The following is a 21036-nucleotide window of genomic DNA, read 5'->3' as shown; positions in this document are numbered from 1 at the left end:
CATCTTTTATTTGTTGCAAAGAATATTCCTTCAAACGCCACCGTTTCCCTTATAAAACAACAAAGGCCAAAGCAAAAAAAAAAGAGCTGAAAGCTGAGCAGTGTGAGGCTGAGAAAGGTGCCCCTGCCAGGGACGTTGATGAATGCGCTTCAGGCTTCAAGCTGGCCCAGCAGCCCCCAGCAAGTGTGGATCCCATAAATGGTGTAAGCAATGGAGAACTAAAACAAGACAACTGTGAAATGTTACAACCAATTTCTCAAAACTAACTTAGTGAAGATTTGTCAGTAGAAAAGAGGTATTAAACCTGAAGCTCACTACTTCACACAACCTGCTCGGCCCCTCCCTCCCTGTGGAACCAACATTGATGAGGAGGAGGAGGATGATGATGAAGATGAGAGACTCCTAATCATCCAGAGTGAGCAAGGCGTCCGCTGCCTCCAGCTCCGCCCTCGACCTGCGGCGTCTATGGTACGGCCCGGTCTGCTCCACTGGAGAGGGGCTGGACCCAACCACTTGCTGGTTCGGCTGGCTGAGGGGGGGTGTGATCCACAGGAGGGGGATAATTAGGTGACCTATATTTAGCAATCTTCAAGAATAGGCTGAAGACTGTTATGTTCTGTTTATTTCTTTAATGTATTAATCGTTCTGTAAAGCACTATGAATTTGCATTCAGTTGTATGAATATGTGCAATACAAACTGTACAACAACAACAACATAAGTAAGTAAGTATTATAAATATAAGCATAGCATTTCTTTAATACACTCAGATAGCTTGCTCTTCTCAGTCCTCTTCTGCAATGCTGTGTAGCTTCTCGGTGTTCCTGGCTGGAGTTGAGAGAGTGTGCGTGTTCCCTCTGTTCAGTGCTCTAGCCTGTGGTCCAGAGGTCAGATGGTTTGGGAGTTAGGGTAGTCCTGGGGGAGGGGGAGAGGGTCTTGGTAGTTCTGGGGGAGGGGGAGAGGGTCTTGGTAGTCCTGGAAGAGGAGGGTGAAATGGTCTTGGTAGTTCTGGGGGGTGAGGGTGAAAGGGTCTTGGTAGTTCTGGGGGAGGAGGGTGACAGGGGCGGGGCCAGCGGACATGATGGGGGGAGGGGTGTTGAGGCGGAGGCAATGAAACACCTACAGGCAACAAGGGAGAAATGGTAAAATGGTAAAATGGTAAATGGACTGACTTATATAGCGGCCTTATTCCAAAGCGCTTTACAATGGCCTCTCATTCACACACACATTCACACACACATTCACACACCAATGGCGGCAAGCTACCATGCAAGGCGCCGGCCCGCTCATTGGGAGCAATTTTGGGTTCAGTGTCTTGCCCAAGGGTACCTCGACATGTGGCCAAGCCGGGGTTCGAACCGGCGATCTGCCGACCTTGCGATCATTAGACGCCGGCTCTACCTCCTGCGCCACAGCCGCCCCTCAGTTGTAAGACAAAGTTACTGATTTTATGTGTATAATAGGGCTGCAACAACGAATCGATGAAATCGATAAAAATCGATAATGAAATTCGTTGGCGACAAATTCCATTATCGATTCGTCGGGTCTTGTTCCTTAACAAACCTACTTCCTGTTGACGCACGCCACGCCGTCTTGCGGAGCCGCCGCGGCGGCTACATTTAAATCATGGCGGAGGCGGAGAAAACGTCTCGACCGAAATCGTCACATTAAAAGCTACCCTCAGCAGGGTAAGTTATACGAGTTTAACGTTGGCTGTACCCATGCCATACGTTGCGTTTTGAAGTGAGGATCATTCGTTTCACTGGCACAGCTGTTAGTTAGAAGTTAGAAGTTAGTTCTTCTCGTTTATCTAATAGATTCTCCCTCTTAATGACCTATTGTATTTTTAGCTTGCTATTCGCATTCTATGCCTTCAGCACCGGAGTATGCTCATAGTCACTTGTATTAGTAAGGAGATGCACTTGTGAGTTCTGGCGAAGCGTCAGCTAAATGACTGTAATGTAATGCGATAGCCAGTGAGTGTTTGCTCGCATTCATGAATTAAATATTGCATTACAAGTGTATTTAGCTAGCTTGCTAACGTCAGTGGTAGAGCAGAGGTGATAAGCTAAAGGCTAGCTAGTGGTAGCCTACCAAGCTACACGATGGGGTAGTGGTGGTCTAGTCTAGTGGATAGTGAGTTGGACTTGAGATCGGAAGGTTGTGAGTTCAAATCCCGCCTGAAACCACACCACTACTAGTGTGCCCTTGAGTAAGGCACTTAGCCCTCAGTTACTCCAGGGGGAATGTCCCTGTAATTCGTAATTGTAAGTCGCTTTGGATAAAGGCTTCTGCTAAATGGCAAAATGAATTAATTAATTACCCGTGAGTTAGAGTGAGGCACTGACTGTAGCCTAGCCTATTGTTTACATTTACATTTTTGGCATTTAGCAGACGCCTTATTCCAAAGCGACTTACTATTGTATGGAGTGAGAGGACACATTGCATTGTTTTGGAGCATATCTTTTCCATGGATGGCAGCGCGATTAGACGCGAGGCTAGAGGGGCTCCTAACATCGGTGCTTTTTAGTGTTTTTCCCCAAATTTCGTTGTTTGGTACCTGTACTATATCAATGACAATAAAGACCATTCATTCATTCATTCATATCTGTTATATAAAAACATTAGTGTCTTGTCTGTAGCCTATATTGCACTTTGGGTTACTGACCTTTACATTAAGCAAAGTTATTACCTAAAACAATGCATGTATTGAGCTAGAGTTCAACTACTTTATTGAAACAATCTACCGCCATAGTCCATGGCCTGTTGTTAAACCTATTTGATGTAGCAAAGCCTTTTTTATTTATATTATTTATAATGTTTTATTAATACTTATTCATTTTGCACATGTATATGTATAGGCCTGGCTGATTTAGAAAACATAAAATAAAATTTGCAAAAGAAATCTGTTTTTTCCCCCATTTTATCCGATTAATCGAAAAAATAAATCGGCAGATTAATCGGTTATCAAAATAATCGTTAGTTGCAGCCCTAGTGTATAACAGATACACACTGAAAGCGGCCGGTTGTGTTGTGTACAAAGTACAAAGTACAGCTGTAAACTGACCGCTTAGTTTGGGAAATCATCTGATCCCAGCTCGCACAGCTGTCACTACAATCATCTGATCCCAGCTGTCACAGCTGTCACTCCAATCAGCCCAAATGAAGTACAGGTGCAAACAGGCACCTCATACTGTAGCACCCTTACTGTTCAGACATGAACCAGGGTTCCATTCCAAGTCACATTTAAGACCTTTTTAGACCTTTTTTAGACCTCTTTTGATATATATTTTTGGACCTATTCGCGACACCGTATGATACCTTTTTGTCGTCCTCGAAGTGATGAAATTAGGGATTTCACTGCCATACAGACAAAAAAATAAGCAAATGTTTCCAGCTTGATTAATTTCTGCGTAAATAGATGTGGTCGGACTGATTTCCTTGCAGGATCTCATTTTTAAGACCTAGCACCTCAATTTTTGACCGAATAACTGCAATTGGGGACCTTTTTAAGCCTTATAAATTGGCTTGCTGGATTTTAGACTTGAAGGCTTTTTAAGACCAGCGCGGGAACCCTGACAAACAGTGACTTCTCAGTGCCCCTGTTATGTGGTCACAGTTTCCTCCTTGCCTTGTTAGTTTGTAGCTCAGTCTGAATAAAAGGGCCGACCTTATTAAACTCCCAGTCTGTCTGATCCCTTAATCTGACCGATCCCCCGAGGCGTCCCCCCTAAACCCCGAGGCCGTAGAGGCTGTGTGTGGAGCCGCCCACCTCCCCCAACCCACTCAATTAAAACATCCTAATCTGGTGGCCTGGGGTCCAGTGGTCTACAGGGGCCTGGGGTGGTCCAGTGGTCTACAGGGGCCTGGGGTGGTCCAGTGGTCTAGCACCATGGCCTGGGGTGGTCCAGTGGTCTAGCACCTTGGCCTGGGGTGGTCCAGTGGTCTAGCACCATGGCCTGGGGTGGTCCAGTGGTCTAGCACCTTGGCCTGGGGTGGTCCAGTGGTCTAGCACCTTGGCCTGGGGTGGTCCAGTGGTCTAGAACCATGGCCTGGGGTGGTCCAGTGGTCTAGCACCATGGCCTGGGGTGGTCCAGTGGTCTAGCACCTTGGCCTGGGGTGGTCCAGTGGTCTAGCACCATGGCCTGGGGTGGTCCAGTGGTCTAGCACCTTGGCCTGGGGTGGTCCAGTGGTCTAGCACCTTGGCCTGGGGTGGTCCAGTGGTCTAGCACCATGGCCTGGGGTGGTCCAGTGGTCTAGCACCGCGGTCTACAGTGCACACATATAATGCCCATGTCGACATGGGTTCGAGTCCAGCCCATGCCCTGCTGACATGCCCTCTCTCTCTCCGTTCTCCTCCTTACTTTCCTGTATCTGTCCAATAAAATGAAAAATACGAGTGGGACTGCCTCACTCAGAAAAAAATTACTTAATGTGAAAAAAAAAAATCCTAACTCTCTCTCTCTCTCTGGTTGTTCAACCCACCTGCTTGTTAGCTTCTCAGGATTTCTTTGCACAGGCTAGGCTACTCCTTTCAGAAGCCTCAGTAAAGGGTTAGGGGGGTAAGCTGTCACCTGGGTTATCCAATCCTAAATCCTGTATATTTACAACCCTGTCCCCTCCATAACCCACCATTAATCGGATACAACATGACAAAAGACACAAAATAATAACAACACAAGGCTGAAAGGTCTGACACATTGATGAGTGAGAGTGTGTGTGTGTGTGTGTGTGTGTGTGTGTGTGTGTGTGCGTGCGCGTGAGTGTGTGTGTGACCAAAGCTCTCACCTGCGTATCGGTCAAAACGTTCTCCATCCGTCTCCCCGGGGCCATGGTGGGGTCTGTGTATCTGTTATAAAACTCAGAGGGGCTCATCGCTGGAACTGATGAGGAAAACAACACAACATGACTACGTACAACGTCTTTAGTCCAACTAAACTGCTTCACTGTACTGTACAATGGACCTATCGCTAAGCCACGCCCCAAAATAGAAATTGTCCAATCATATCACAGCAAAAGTCACTACAGGCAGAAAACTCGGACAAACAACTCGCTAATATCTGATGGTGAAAAGCTTCTAGACTAAATATTCTTGTCATCTTTAAAAGAAACATGTCTATTACTTGCTGTGGTAATTTGCTAACTCCCGCCATTGTAAGTCATTGAATGTCAGCCACTGTCAGTGAAGTGTTGTTTGTCAAGGGCAAAAATACTTCAAAGGTCAAAGGTCACGGTACAACAGGCAGCGCCCCCTGGCTGACCTGGCTGGTAGTCAGGACGCCGGGGCTGATGGACCGACCCCACAGCCATGTACCAGGGCTGGTGGAAGAAGGAGGGATGGTGGAGGGTGCGGTTGGAGAAAGATGGAAGACAAGCGCGTTTGGCCTCTGGTTGTGGCGAGTCTGCACGGGGGTTGAAGTCAAGACCGCTGGGTGAATCATAGGCTTAAGTAAGTCAAAGTAAGTACAATGTATTTATACAGCACCTTTCCCAGACCAAGGGTCACAAAGTGCTTTACATAACAAGGAAGAAACACAATAAAACATCATACAAGAGCGAAAAAGCCACAGCAGGTTAAAACAGGCAAACAAGTGAAAATAAGAACAAGTAACAGACAACAGGTGTACAACAGCATCAACAGGACACAGAGAGACAGCCAGGCCCTTGGGAGGTATCCAAACCTGTCACACTAGTAGATCACTATTGATCATGTAGTTTGTCCCCATCTAGACATCATGTCATAAGGTTGAGACGACTTTGGCTACTGCATGTTGTTGGTCTTCAACATTGTTGTGCTACAACTACACAATGTACATCACCAGTCATTCCTCTACAATAAGTTCTGCAGAAACTCTCAAACTCACCATCGTCGTTCATGTCGTTGTAGTTTTAACTTTGACAAGTTTACAACAGACACATCTGATCTGAATGGGCTATTAACTATACCTGCCGTGTCAATCACATAACACATGCACAACAGGTGGTGAAGCAATGGTTTTTACACATGTTTACAGTGCTGTCATCATCATGTATGCGGCATCTATCGGGACATGTTTTGACACGTTCTCGCTTCTCTGCCACTGGAGACTTTAGGTAAAGATGCGCTTAGGCAAAGAACCACAGCGGCCCCTAGCGTCCGGTTTACGACCACGCCAGATTTGTACGCTACTATTCAATTAAGATACACGTATCCAGGGGGGTATTCCATCAACGTCGCTAAAGGAAAGTCTAGGCTTATTTTTGATAAGTCTAACGAGACTTATTATAAGTTTGAGACAGAACTAGTTGACGAGCTAAGTAAAACAATATTCTAATATTCTCTCTCTAAAAAACATCCTCCATATATATATATATGTTTTTTAGAGGGGAATTCAAGCACTTTCAATGACCCATGTCTATTTTCAAAAACTTTTATGACCAAATTCACAAACTTTCAAGGATTTCAAGGACCCGTGGGAACCCTGACTCTGGTTTCTAACATGATTGCACTAATGTAGTACTGTTGTCACTGACTGTTTACTGATGGCTGAGCATGGACCCTAACACATGCAACATAAGTGACAGATGTAGGCCAGATTTCCATATTAAATTATGCTGCATAACAGACTTCACTCACTATTATTCCCAAATTCATTAGGCTATAGGCCTGCTGCAATTGTGTAAAAGAAATGAATTACAACTTTGAGTGGGGCAGTCCCACTCCTATTGTTTCACTTTATTGGATACAGATAGTGAAGGTAGACAGAAATGTATTTGAACCCATGCCAACATGGGCATATGTGTGCACTGTAGACCGCACTGCTAGACCACTGGACCACCCCAGGCCACAGAAAGGACAGTTTTGCTGAAAATGTTATTGTTGTGGGCAGTCTCATACAAATGGTGTAAGCCAGGGGTGCTCACACTTTTTAGGCTTGTGAGCTACTTTTCAAATTACCAGCTCAACAAGATCTACCAACCAAATAAAACATATTGCCATTACTGCGAACACAAAAATGTACTGTAATAATAACAAATTAAGGCCACGCTACACTGTTTCAAAATCAAAGAAGAGATTTATTAAACTATATAACAAATATTCACACTGGTAGTCCATTAACATTAACATTAACTCAGGAGCTCTGAGTGGTTTACACCAGACTGGCCAGTGCCAAGCCAGGTGCCATCGACGTCTCCGGGCGGCGGAGTGTGTGCGTGTGTGTGTCTGTCTGTCTGTGTGTGTCTGTCTGTCTGTCTGTCTGTCTGTCTGTCTGTGTGTGCATGTGTGTGTGCTTGTGTCTGTCTCTGTGTGTGTGTGTGTGTGCTTGTGTGTGTGTGTGTGTGTGTGTGTTGTGAGGCGGCGCGGGGCTGAGTGATGCCCTCTCCTGTGTGGTCCAGACGGGAGGCGTCCCCGTCTACTTTTCAAAAAAAAAAAAAAACTTTTTTTTTTTTTTTCCCCCAATGCCCTGTGATCTACCCACACTACCTTCGCGATCGACCGGTCGATCGCGATCGACGTAATGAGCACCCCTGGTGTAAGCAATGGAGAACTAAAACAAGACAACTGTGAAATGTTACAGCAAATATAATTTCTCAAAACTAACTTTCTGATTTGTTAGTAAAAAAAAGATGTAAGAAGCTTTACTATACGCTTTACAAGAAACCACGAGGAAAATCTTATTTCTTACAAGCTTGTTCACTTTCCTCAATTCCTCTTGTTTAGAGTACGACGTGACCGGAGGAGTGGAAGAGCACTCTAAGAGCCGTGATGGGGTCACAGTGACCCCTGTGAGTAAAGGGTTAAAAAAAAAATCTATCTTTGCACTCAATCAAATTTCAGGACCCTCCTTTCATGACTTGTCCTAGATATGTGCGTTCTACCAACCATTTTGAACAAGTTACAGAAGCAACTGCGTTCCAGACAAACTCGACCTCCGACTCAATGGAACGCATCATACACCGAAAATTCACTGGTGCATATTGAACCATACAGTTCAATATAAACAGAGAACCGTTGCACCCCTAATATGCATTAGCTACTTTAAATGACCATAGAACACTGCACCTTCTGAGGAAAAAGGTCCCGGGGCAATGTTCTGTCTTCCACGACCCACAAGTTGACCATCAGAAGTGGAGTGAACTGGCCGTGCTTCCTCCTGAGTGGGAGCCTTTAAGAAAAAACATTCAAATGTAATCAAAAATACTTTATTGAAAGCCCTTACCAGTTCCTATAATAACTTATGTTTCATATCAACAACACTCCACAAAATTACTGTGAAAACTCATAAAGGTAAGTGAAGTAATCTTAACCACTCAATTAGCAGTGCAAGAGCATTCAAATACAGTCAGAACTGAATTAATGATATGCCTAAAAACTATTACAGTGACAGAATACAATAGTGACCTTATAAATTCAGCATTACATTTGTTGTCTTCTGGCAGAGATGCCATCATAGGATTATTTAGCCGGATCCATTCTCATCCTATTGTATTTATATCGAGGATACACTACACAATTTATAAAATCTTCATACCGGAAAACTTCTGACATTTTGTGATCACCCTTGCCCAAATTATTGTGTCTTGCTGTTGCTCTCTCCAAGATCAGGGGCTCTCACATCACACATTTTAATTTATACATTTACATAAGATTTGACCATCAAGACCCTACAGTAGTCTAAATTCATACAGCCATGTTGGTTCAGCCATGCGTAACGGCGAAATCATGTGGGCAGAATTAATTCCTACAATATGTTGGTAATTGATGTGTATAAGGATTATTAATTCATACAATATGTTGGTAATTGATGTGTATAAGGATTATTAATTCATACAATATGTTGGTAATTGATGTGTATAAGGATTATTAATGAACTCACCGACAGCGCTGCGGGTGGCCCAGTCTCTTGACTCGATCCGGCTTGATCCGTCATTGTAGGGTTTGGGTTTACACTGGAGTGGAACTGGAAGAAACATACACATTAAACTTCTCATTCTACAATTTTAACATAGCAAAGTTTGACATGACTACCACCACGTGTACATTTGGAACACAATTAAAGACAGTCACGAGCACATGTCGTGACCACATACTGGCGCAAAGTGCCGCGAGGCAAGAGACAAGACGTCTTAGCTAGCTAACTAACAACCACTTTGTACTTCATACATTAGCTAATGGAGTCCATCGTTGCTTCTGTTGTCTACAGTTAAAATGCATTGCTTTAGATGTATTAATTACTAACTGGCTAATAATATTATTGAACATGTAAACATCGCGTTAAACTAGCTCGCTAAAATCACAACTGGTCAGTCCAGGGTAGATGTAGACAGAGGGTTGATTGGGAGTGGAGACAGAGGGTTGATTGGGAGTGGAGACAGAGGGTTGATTGGGAGTGGAGACAGAGGGTTGATTGGGAGTGGAGACAGGTGTGCAGGTTTGGCTGAAGATCTAATTAGCGGGGACAAGCCTCAGCTGCTGCGGAGAGCACGCTGTGCTCGAGCTGTGGGGGCGGGGGAGGGTGTGTGAAGGCCCAGCCGTAACACTATGTCATTGAACCATACGGACATCAATACTTAAGCCACAACATACAGAATTATCAAAATCCTGTAGCATCTCTTTAAAGAGAGTTCACCTAATTAGTTAACTTGCAATCTTCCAAAGTATTTTGTAATAATATTATCATGCACATCATTCTTGTTAACACAAGTCATGAATAAAGCTTCGGCCTACATTGATGAAAGATTTTCTTTCAGCAGCTATTCAGGGAAAACAAAAACATTTAATTTGACTGATTTATTTTATTTATTGTGCTTTGTTGGTATAGACTGATGTCTGCTGGAATGTTCAATAAAAGTTATTTTTTATCAATCTCAATTTCTTTCTTTGAGAAGCATGAATAAAAAGCAAAATGTATTTAGTTTATGCAATGATAAAATTAAAAACTGCCGGATACACATTCGGTATTCGGCCAAGTGTTTCCTTAAATTCGGCTTCGGCCTCGGCCAAGAATGTTCATTTCGGTGCATCCCTACTTGAAACCATCTCGTGTGGCTCAATTAAAAGCTTATATTCTTTAATTACTTTCACAGTGATTATCTGGCAGCATGTAAGCTAATAAACATCGTGTAGCTAGCTCTATTTTCTCATAGAAACGCATTAGTTAGATGTACTTACACAGTGACTTGACTTCGTTCAAATCTCAACTCTCTGCGATACGAACTGCGTCAGGTTATTTTATAGGGCTTCTCACACCTGAGTATCACTGCGCACGTCGTACCGCGTATCACTGCGCACGTCGTACAATTCTCCTGTCATTCATTGGTTCACAGAATACTGAATTCTATAAATATGTTATTTATTGAATACACGGCATTATTTTCGACTCAAAAGGAAGTAAAACCAATGTCTTACTATACACTGTACATATACTCGTTGTATAGTGGGCTTAGGCTATTATACAGTTGGGTAGGAGAGAGAACTATATATTGGTAGTGTAATGGCGCAGTAATCAGAGCAATTGCGCGTCATCTACCTGTCATCAGAATGATCACGCCCCTTTTGGGTGATAGAAGAGTAGAAGTTTGACTGGCGGTCAATGGGAATGTCTGGTCTTCGCTACTTTAATCCGATAAAATAAGAAAACCGTAGTGCTTTTTAGATATTAGGAGCCCAAATCCGATGGCCAGTTAGGCAAACTATTATATAGTGTCGTTGTCGATCAATGACCGACGTCGTTATATAGAGAAAATTAATGAACACTGGAAACACTGACCTCTACCTCCCCTTGTCATAATCTAGTCACATGCGATTTGCTCCAATCTAAAATATGTCCACACAATATGTCTATTTTTTAATTTTTTTTATTTAACCTTTATTTAACCAGATAGGTCAGTTGAGAACCAATTCTCATTTACAACGACGATCTGGCCAATTGGCAGAACAGAGGCAAGTCTGTACACAGAACACAACACGGTATATACGATACAAAACACGATATATACAATATATAACATGAGTGCAATACACAAGTATCAAAAATATCTATACATTACAGCAGGGGGAAGTTATCTTAAAAGCAAGTGCAGTGATCCGAGACAACATCTAAAAGTGAGTGTTTAAAAGTGGGTAATGCTATAAAAGTGGTGAGTTTTAGTGACAACTGCAACCACTAGGTGGTAGCAGAGTACAGGCGTGGCTCCCACAAACCCATGTTGCCCCAGCTAGGCCTACCTGACTTCAAGTCAGTAGGATAAACTGTAACACTACAAGACATTTGTTGATATTCACAAAAATAGATGCAAAAGCACATTAAAGATGAATTACATACTAGTGTATTCATTACAGTAATTGTCACTCAATATTTAATTTAATGTTTTCTTGTGCTACCCGAATTAAGAAATGAAAGTAATAATCAAATTATGTGGAATGTATTTTTTTTTATCTTGTTATATGTATTAAGATGTACAGTAGCATTAAACTAGAAGACATGTTTTGATGCTGCTTATGATTGCATTCCGTAGTCCCTCTCTGGTCCGTCTCATCAACATCATTTGTTTTGATGTAGCCAAGATCAATGGGAAATGCCTGTTTTTGTGGAAAAGCACATAACAGAGCTGAACATGGATTCTGGATGGACATACTGCATCTAATTTCCTCTGGATGTTCAAAGGGGAAAGTGAAATGTGTGGTTACTTTTCCCCAGAAATTTATGTTCTGAAGTCAATGTTGTGCTTGTATGAAAGATATGATTTGAATTCACTATGTTGGCTGATAAGGATAATGGAAGGATGTTTAGACAGTAAAACGACATATATGTTACCTATGGTTGCCAGCCAATGCCCTCTTACTACTGAGTCAACTCTCTTTATTTGTGACAACCAGACTAGTGCAGAACACAAGAGGCAGATGGAGAGTAAAACCCAAAGCTGGGTGTATTTATTGATTCCAGGGAATAGGGGCAGAGCTTTTATAGTGAAGCAGGCAGATCAGGAGGGTCAGCAAGCAGGGCAGGCAGGTAGAGAGGGCAGGGCAGGGCAGGGCAGTGCAGGCAGAGAGGGCAGGCAGGTAGAGAGGGCAGGCAGGGCAGTGCAGGCAGGTAGGTAGAGAGGGCAGGCAGGGCAGTGCAGGCAGGTAGAGAGGGCAGGTAGGGCAGTGCAGGCAAGTAGAGAGGGCAGGCGGGCAGGAGGACAGACGGTAAGGTGAGGCAATAGCAGGCGAGGCAGGGATGTAGACAGGGCCAACAGGCAGACAGGCTGGTGGGGCAGACAGGCAGGCAGGTGGGGCAGACAGGCAGGCTGGTGTAGGTGGCAGGAAAACTGTGGGCAAAGGGAGAACAGGGTAGGAATGCAGGCTAACTGACAGAGTAGAATAATATCAATGGCTGGAAGTGGGACTTAACAGGTAGACTGAAGTTACGATCTGGCAGAGTGGTGAAGGCTGGACCGGGTATTTATGGAAGGCTATAAGGTGGTAATGAGGACCAGCCGGTCACCTGACTCCTACACACCTGACTCCACTCCTGGAGTTAGTAAGAGAGAGAGGAAGGGAGAGGGACTGCCAGAGACCTATAGGTAGAATGTGTGACATTTTGTTGGTTGCTCATACAGTAGTTGCTTTCATAGTTATTAAGGCCTGTATTTGCTATGCTATTTGTTTGATAGGAACTCTCCTCCTTACATGCACTTAAAATAATAGAATGATCATCTTGGGCTCAAACTTAAACCAGCACTCATAATTAAAACCAGAAGTTGGAACGGATCATTCCCTTTCTTGTTTCTGTGTTCCTCCTGACTTTGATGAAAAGATTCATGATTCGGATGTGAAGTATTAAGGATTCTGTGACGTAGTAAAAAAAAAAGTACAATTGTCCTCTCTTAACATTCTATTAAGAGGGTTCGATTGCAAGTTACAATAATCTCTTCCTTCAAACCTCTTCCTCCCATCTCCCCTTCATCCTTTAGAAAAGAACGTGGCACCTTAGAGGGCATTTTGAGGAAGATGTACGTAAGTCTTAAGGGCTCTGCACACAGCGTGCGATTTCTGTTGCGCGTCAACGTTCCATTTTGAAGTTTGAATGGAAGTCTATGAGAACATCGCATCGCAATGCACACGGCCCCGCACGGCGAAAATTCGATTCCATTCATAACAACAATGGAAATTATGGAACGTTGACGCGCAACAGAAATCGCACGCTGTGTGCAGAGCCCTTTACAGTCATGTCTGAGATCTAAGACTGATTACAGATTCAGACCTGAGGGACCAGTCTGAGAGGAATCACTCCAGTCACTGTTTACCTGCCTGAAAAGGAGAGAGTGAGTGAGGGGGGTGGGGGGCATTCTAAATTGTTCCTATTTGGTAATCACACATTGCACATTGTAAATTAGTTGAAGATTACACAACAGAAAAGAGAAAAGAAGAGACCTAACACAAATCACCACGGACAGGGTCTGTCTATATAATGACAACTGTTTGTGTAAATGTTTATGACAGGGCAGTTAAATGCAAATGAGAAGTAAGTACTCCAGGTAATGTCCTAATTGAACACCTGGAAACCCCCTTTAGAAAGATGAGGTCATAAAAACTGAATGGTTGCTCCCCAAAACAACAACTGGCCATTCTGTTTGAGGATCGCTTGGCTTGTCCTTCAATAACTACTGTTCCAGTAACTTATTTCCCTTGGAAACAAAGTGCACAATCTCAGATGAATGTTTCCCATTCTTCAAGTTCCATAAGGATCTGTGTCATAGAATGCATCCTGCAGGTTTCACACAGAAGTCAGTCAACGAGCATGATACAAGGCAAATATATTGTTAGGGGCATAGTGTTCAGCCAACTCAATAGATGTTGCTCTAGCAAATCCTTCATTTGCTAGAGCAAATGTCAGTCGATAAGTTGAGCATGATACAAGGCAAATATTGTTAGCAGTAAGTAGTCAGTAAGTGATAAAACAGTGGTGTGGCTTCTGAAAATAGTTTTATCTATCACACCACCTTTCACTCCAATGATAAGGACACATACTATGAAGGCATCTTTTATTTGTTGCAAAGAATATTCCTTCAAACGCCACCGTTTCCCTTATAAAACAACAAAGGCCAAAGCAAAAAAAAAAGAGCTGAAAGCTGAGCAGTGTGAGGCTGAGAAAGGTGACGTTGATGAATGCGCTTCAGGCTTCAAGCTGGCCCAGCAGCCCCCAGCAAGTGTGGATCCCATAAATGGTGTAAGCAATGGAGAACTAAAACAAGACAACTGTGAAATGTTACAACCAATTTCTCAAAACTAACTTAGTGAAGATTTGTCAGTAGAAAAGAGGTATTAAACCTGAAGCTCACTACTTCACACAACCTGCTCGGCCCCTCCCTCCCTGTGGAACCAACATTGATGAGGAGGATGATGATGATGATGAAGATGAGACACTCCTAATCATCCAGAGTGAGCAAGGCGTCCGCTGCCTCCAGCTCCGCCCTCGACCTGCGGCGTCTATGGTACGGCCCGGTCTGCTCCACTGGAGAGGGGCTGGACCCAACCACTTGCTGGTTCGGCTGGCTGAGGGGGGGTGTGTGGCGGTGTGATCCACAGGAGGGGGATAATTAGGTGACCTATATTTAGCAATCTTCAAGAATAGGCTGAAGACTGTTATGTTCTGTTTATTTCTTTAATGTATTAATCGTTCTGTAAAGCACTATGAATTTGCATTCAGTTGTATGAATATGTGCAATACAAACTGTACAACAACAACAACATAAGTAAGTAAGTATTATAAATATAAGCATAGCATTTCTTTAATACACTCAGATAGCTTGCTCTTCTCAGTCCTCTTCTGCAATGCTGTGTAGCTTCTCGGTGTTCCTGGCTGGAGTTGAGAGAGTGTGCGTGTTCCCTCTGTTCAGTGCTCTAGCCTGTGGTCCAGAGGTCAGATGGTTTGGGAGTTAGGGTAGTCCTGGGGGAGGGGGAGAGGGTCTTGGTAGTTCTGGGGGAGGGGGAGAGGGTCTTGGTAGTCCTGGAAGAGGAGGGTGAAATGGTCTTGGTAGTTCTGGGGGGTGAGGGTGAAAGGGTCTTGGTAGTTCTGGGGGAGGAGGGTGACAGGGGCGGGGCCAGCGGACATGATGGGGGGAGGGGTGTTGAGGCGGAGGCAATGAAACACCTACAGGCAACAAGGGAGAAATGGTAAAATGGTAAAATGGTAAATGGACTGACTTATATAGCGGCCTTATTCCAAAGCGCTTTACAATGGCCTCTCATTCACACACACATTCACACACACATTCACACACCAATGGCGGCAAGCTACCATGCAAGGCGCCGGCCCGCTCATTGGGAGCAATTTTGGGTTCAGTGTCTTGCCCAAGGGTACCTCGACATGTGGCCAAGCCGGGGTTCGAACCGGCGATCTGCCGACCTTGCGATCATTAGACGCCGGCTCTACCTCCTGCGCCACAGCCGCCCCTCAGTTGTAAGACAAAGTTACTGATTTTATGTGTATAAGAGGGCTGCAACAACGAATCGATGAAATCGATAAAAATCGATAATGAAATTCGTTGGCGACAAATTCCATTATCGATTCGTCGGGTCTTGTTCCTTAACAAACCTACTTCCTGTTGACGCACGCCACGCCGTCTTGCGGAGCCGCCGCGGCGGCTACATTTAAATCATGGCGGAGGCGGAGAAAACGTCTCGACCGAAATCGTCACATTAAAAGCTACCCTCAGCAGGGTAAGTTATACGAGTTTAACGTTGGCTGTACCCATGCCATACGTTGCGTTTTGAAGTGAGGATCATTCGTTTCACTGGCACAGCTGTTAGTTAGAAGTTAGAAGTTAGTTCTTCTCGTTTATCTAATAGATTCTCCCTCTTAATGACCTATTGTATTTTTAGCTTGCTATTCGCATTCTATGCCTTCAGCACCGGAGTATGCTCATAGTCACTTGTATTAGTAAGGAGATGCACTTGTGAGTTCTGGCGAAGCGTCAGCTAAATGACTGTAATGTAATGCGATAGCCAGTGAGTGTTTGCTCGCATTCATGAATTAAATATTGCATTACAAGTGTATTTAGCTAGCTTGCTAACGTCAGTGGTAGAGCAGAGGTGATAAGCTAAAGGCTAGCTAGTGGTAGCCTACCAAGCTACACGATGGGGTAGTGGTGGTCTAGTGGATAGTGAGTTGGACTTGAGATCGGAAGGTTGTGAGTTCAAACCCCGCCTGAAACCACACCACTACTAGTGTGCCCTTGAGTAAGGCACTTAGCCCTCAGTTACTCCAGGGGGAATGTCCCTGTAATTCGTAATTGTAAGTCGCTTTGGATAAAGGCTTCTGCTAAATGGCAAAATTAATTAATTAATTACCCGTGAGTTAGAGTGAGGCACTGACTGTAGCCTAGCCTATTGTTTACATTGACATTTTTTACATTTTTGGCATTTAGCAGACGCCTTATTCCAAAGCGACTTACTATTGTATGGAGTGAGAGGACACATTGCATTGTTTTGGAGCATATCTTTTCCATGGATGGCGGCGCGATTAGACGCGAGGCTAGAGGGGCTCCTAACATCGGTGCTTTTTAGTGTTTTTCCCCAAATTTCGTTGTTTGGTACCTGTACTATATCAATGACAATAAAGACCATTCATTCATTCATTCATATCTGTTATATAAAAACATTAGTGTCTTGTCTGTAGCCTATATTGCACTTTGGGTTACTGACCTTTACATTAAGCAAAGTTATTACCTAAAACAATGCATGTATTGAGCTAGAGTTCAACTACTTTATTGAAACAATCTACCGCCATAGTCCATGGCCTGTTGTTAAACCTATTTGATGTAGCAAAGCCTTTTTTATTTATATTATTTATAATGTTTTATTAATACTTATTCATTTTGCACATGTATATGTATAGGCCTGGCTGATTTAGAAAACATAAAATAAAATTTGCAAAAGAAATCTGTTTTTTCCCCCATTTTATCCGATTAATCGAAAAAATAAATCGGCAGATTAATCGGTTATCAAAATAATCGTTAGTTGCAGCCCTAGTGTATAACAGATACACACTGAAAGCGGCCGGTTGTGTTGTGTACAAAGTACAAAGTACAGCTGTAAACTGACCGCTTAGTTTGTGAAATCATCTGATCACAGCTAGCACAGCTGTCACTACAATCAGCCCGAATGAAGTACAGGTGCAAACAGGCACCTCATACTGTAGCACCCTTACTGTTCAGACATGAACCAGGGTTCCATTCCAAGTCACATTTAAGACCTTTTTAAGCCTTATAAATTGGCTTGCTGGATTTTAGACTTGAAGGCTTTTTAAGACCAGCGCGGGAACCCTGACAAACAGTGACTTCTCAGTGCCCCTGTTATGTGGTCACAGTTTCCTCCTTGCCTTGTTAGTTTGTAGCTCAGTCTGAATAAAAGGGCCGACCTTATTAAACTCCCATGTCTGTCTGATCCCTTAATCTGACCGATCCCCCGAGGCGGTGGTTGTTGTTGTCGTCCCCCCTAAACCCCGAGGCCGTAGAGGCTGTGTGTGGAGCCGCCCACCTCCCCCAACCCACTCAATTAAAACATCCTAATCTGGTGGCCTGGGGTGGTCCAGTGGTCTACAGGGGCCTGGGGTGGTCCAGTGGTCTACAGGGGCCTGGGGTGGTCCAGTGGTCTAGCACCATGGCCTGGGGTGGTCCAGTGGTCTAGCACCAGGGCCTGGGGTGGTCCAGTGGTCTAGCACCAGGGCCTGGGGTGGTCCAGTGGTCTAGCACCAGGGCCTGGGGTGGTCCAGTGGTCTAGCACCATGGCCTGGGGTGGTCCAGTGGTCTAGCACCATGGCCTGGGGTGGTCCAGTGGTCTAGCACCTTGGCCTGGGGTGGTCCAGTGGTCTAGCACCTTGGCCTGGGGTGGTCCAGTGGTCTAGAACCATGGCCTGGGGTGGTCCAGTGGTCTAGCACCATGGCCTGGGGTGGTCCAGTGGTCTAGCACCTTGGCCTGGGGTGGTCCAGTGGTCTAGCACCATGGCCTGGGGTGGTCCAGTGGTCTAGCACCTTGGCCTGGGGTGGTCCAGTGGTCTAGCACCTTGGCCTGGGGTGGTCCAGTGGTCTAGCACCATGGCCTGGGGTGGTCCAGTGGTCTAGCACCGCGGTCTACAGTGCACACATATAATGCCCATGTCGACATGGGTTCGAGTCCAGCCCATGCCCTGCTGACATGCCCTCTCTCTCTCCGTTCTCCTCCTTACTTTCCTGTATCTGTCCAATAAAATGAAAAATACGAGTGGGACTGCCTCACTCAGAAAAAAATTACTTAATGTGAAAAAAAAAAATCCTAACTCTCTCTCTCTCTCTGGTTGTTCAACCCACCTGCTTGTTAGCTTCTCAGGATTTCTTTGCACAGGCTACTCCTTTCAGAAGCCTCAGTAAAGGGTTAGGGGGGTAAGCTGTCACCTGGGTTATCCAATCCTAAATCCTGTATATTTACAACCCTGTCCCCTCCATAACCCACCATTAATCGGATACAACATGACAAAAGACACAAAATAGTAACAACACAAGGCTGAAAGGTCTGACACATTGATGAGTGAGAGTGTGTGTGTGTGTGTGTGCGTGCGCGTGAGTGTGTGTGTGACCAAAGCTCTCACCTGCGTATCGGTCAAAACGTTCTCCATCCGTCTCCCCGGGGCCATGGTGGGGTCTGTGTATCTGTTATAAAACTCAGAGGGGCTCATCGCTGGAACTGATGAGGAAAACAACACAACATGACTACGTACAACGTCTTTAGTCCAACTAAACTGCTTCACTGTACTGTACAATGGACCTATCGCTAAGCCACGCCCCAAAATAGAAATTGTCCAATCATATCACAGCAAAAGTCACTACAGGCAGAAAACTCGGACAAACAACTCGCTAATATCTGATGGTGAAAAGCTTCTAGACTAAATATTCTTGTCATCTTTAAAAGAAACATGTCTATTACTTGCTGTGGTAATTTGCTAACTCCCGCCATTGTAAGTCATTGAATGTCAGCCACTGTCAGTGAAGTGTTGTTTGTCAAGGGCAAAAATACTTCAAAGGTCAAAGGTCACGGTACAACAGGCAGCGCCCCCTGGCTGACCTGGCTGGTAGTCAGGACGCCGGGGCTGATGGACCGACCCCACAGCCATGTACCAGGGCTGGTGGAAGAAGGAGGGATGGTGGAGGGTGCGGTTGGAGAAAGATGGAAGACAAGCGCGTTTGGCCTCTGGTTGTGGCGAGTCTGCACGGGGGTTGAAGTCAAGACCGCTGGGTGAATCATAGGCTTAAGTAAGTCAAAGTAAGTACAATGTATTTATACAGCACCTTTCCCAGACCAAGGGTCACAAAGTGCTTTACATAACAAGGAAGAAACACAATAAAACATCATACAAGAGCGAAAAAGCCACAGCAGGTTAAAACAGGCAAACAAGTGAAAATAAGAACAAGTAACAGACAACAGGTGTACAACAGCATCAACAGGACACAGAGAGACAGCCAGGCCCTTGGGAGGTATCCAAACCTGTCACACTAGTAGATCACTATTGATCATGTAGTTTGTCCCCATCTAGACATCATGTCATAAGGTTGAGACGACTTTGGCTACTGCATGTTGTTGGTCTTCAACATTGTTGTGCTACAACTGCACATGTACATCACCAGTCATTCCTCTACAATAAGTTCTGCAGAAACTCTCAAACTCACCATCGTCGTTCATGTCGTTGTAGTTTTAACTTTGACAAGTTTACAACAGACACATCTGATCTGAATGGGCTATTAACTATACCTGCCGTGTCAATCACATAACACATGCACAACAGGTGGTGAAGCAATGGCTTTTACACATGTTTACAGTGCTGTCATCATCATGTATGCGGCATCTATCGGGACATGTTTTGACACGTTCTCGCTTCTCTGCCACTGGAGACTTTAGGTAAAGATGCGCTTAGGCAAAGAACCACAGCGGCCCCTAGCGTCCGGTTTACGACCACGCCAGATTTGTACGCTACTATTCAATTAAGATACACGTATCCAGGGGGGTATTCCATCAACGTCGCTAAAGGAAAGTCTAGGCTTATTTTTGATAAGTCTAACGAGACTTATTATACGTTTGAGACAGAACTAGTTGACGAGCTAAGTAAAACAATATTCTAATATTCTCTCTCTAAAAAACATCCTCCATATATATATATATGTTTTTTAGAGGGGAATTCAAGCACTTTCAATGACCCATGTCTATTTTCAAAAACTTTTATGACCAAATTCACAAACTTTCAAGGATTTCAAGGACCCGTGGGAACCCTGACTCTGGTTTCTAACATTATTGCACTAATGTAGTACTGTTGTCACTGACTGTTTACTGATGGCTGAGCATGGACCCTAACACATGCAACATAAGTGACAGATGTAGGCCAGATTTCCATATTAAATTATGCTGCATAACAGACTTCACTCACTATTATTCCCAAATTCATTAGGCTATAGGCCTGCTGCAATTGTGTAAAAGAAATGAATTACAACTTTGAGTGGGGCAGTCCCACTCCTATTGTTTCACTTTATTGGATACAGATAGTGAAGGTAGACAGAAATGTATTTGAACCCATGCCAACATGGGCATATGTGTGCACTGTAGACCGCACTGCTAGACCACTGGACCACCCCAGGCCACAGAAAGGACAGTTCTGCTGAAAATGTTATTGTTGTGGGCAGTCTCATACAAATGGTGTAAGCAATGGAGAACTAAAACAAGACAACTGTGAAATGTTACAGCAAATATAATTTCTCAAAACTAACTTTCTGATTTGTTAGTAAAAAAAAAGATGTAAGAAGCTTTACTATACGCTTTACAAGAAACCACGAGGAAAATCTTATTTCTTACAAGCTTGTTCACTTTCCTCAATTCCTCTTGTTTAGAGTACGACGTGACCGGAGGAGTGGAAGAGCACTCTAAGAGCCGTGATGGGGTCACGGTGACCCCTGTGAGTAAAGGGTTAAAAAAAAAATCTATCTTTGCACTCAATCAAATTTCAGGACCCTCCTTTCATGACTTGTCCTAGATATGTGCGTTCTACCAC

At 44.2% G+C, this 21036-nt stretch overlaps 1 protein-coding gene across 1 annotated transcript in view; it reads right to left on the bottom strand.

Moving 5' to 3' along the window:
- Positions 1-402: 402 nt before the first annotated feature.
- The window catches only part of LOC308169512 (uncharacterized protein), a gene marked incomplete at both ends in the record, with an annotated part of 41971 nt that continues 21337 nt past the window's right edge, over positions 403-21036 (bottom strand). The window contains 6 exons of the mRNA XM_080544193.1: positions 403-525; positions 4787-4881; positions 5260-5400; positions 8857-8929; positions 18592-18686; positions 19065-19205. Of these exons, the coding sequence (XP_080400319.1) occupies positions 403-525; positions 4787-4881; positions 5260-5400; positions 8857-8929; positions 18592-18686; positions 19065-19205 (668 nt within the window). The remainder of the gene's footprint in view (positions 526-4786; positions 4882-5259; positions 5401-8856; positions 8930-18591; positions 18687-19064; positions 19206-21036) is intronic.

Source organism: Nansenia antarctica (genome assembly GCF_963989245.1).
Source record: "Nansenia antarctica genome assembly, chromosome: 13".
NCBI lineage: Eukaryota > Metazoa > Chordata > Actinopteri > Argentiniformes > Microstomatidae > Nansenia > Nansenia antarctica.
Note: the sequence above shows the minus strand (reverse complement) of the source record. Positions and strands in the feature narration are given on the sequence as shown.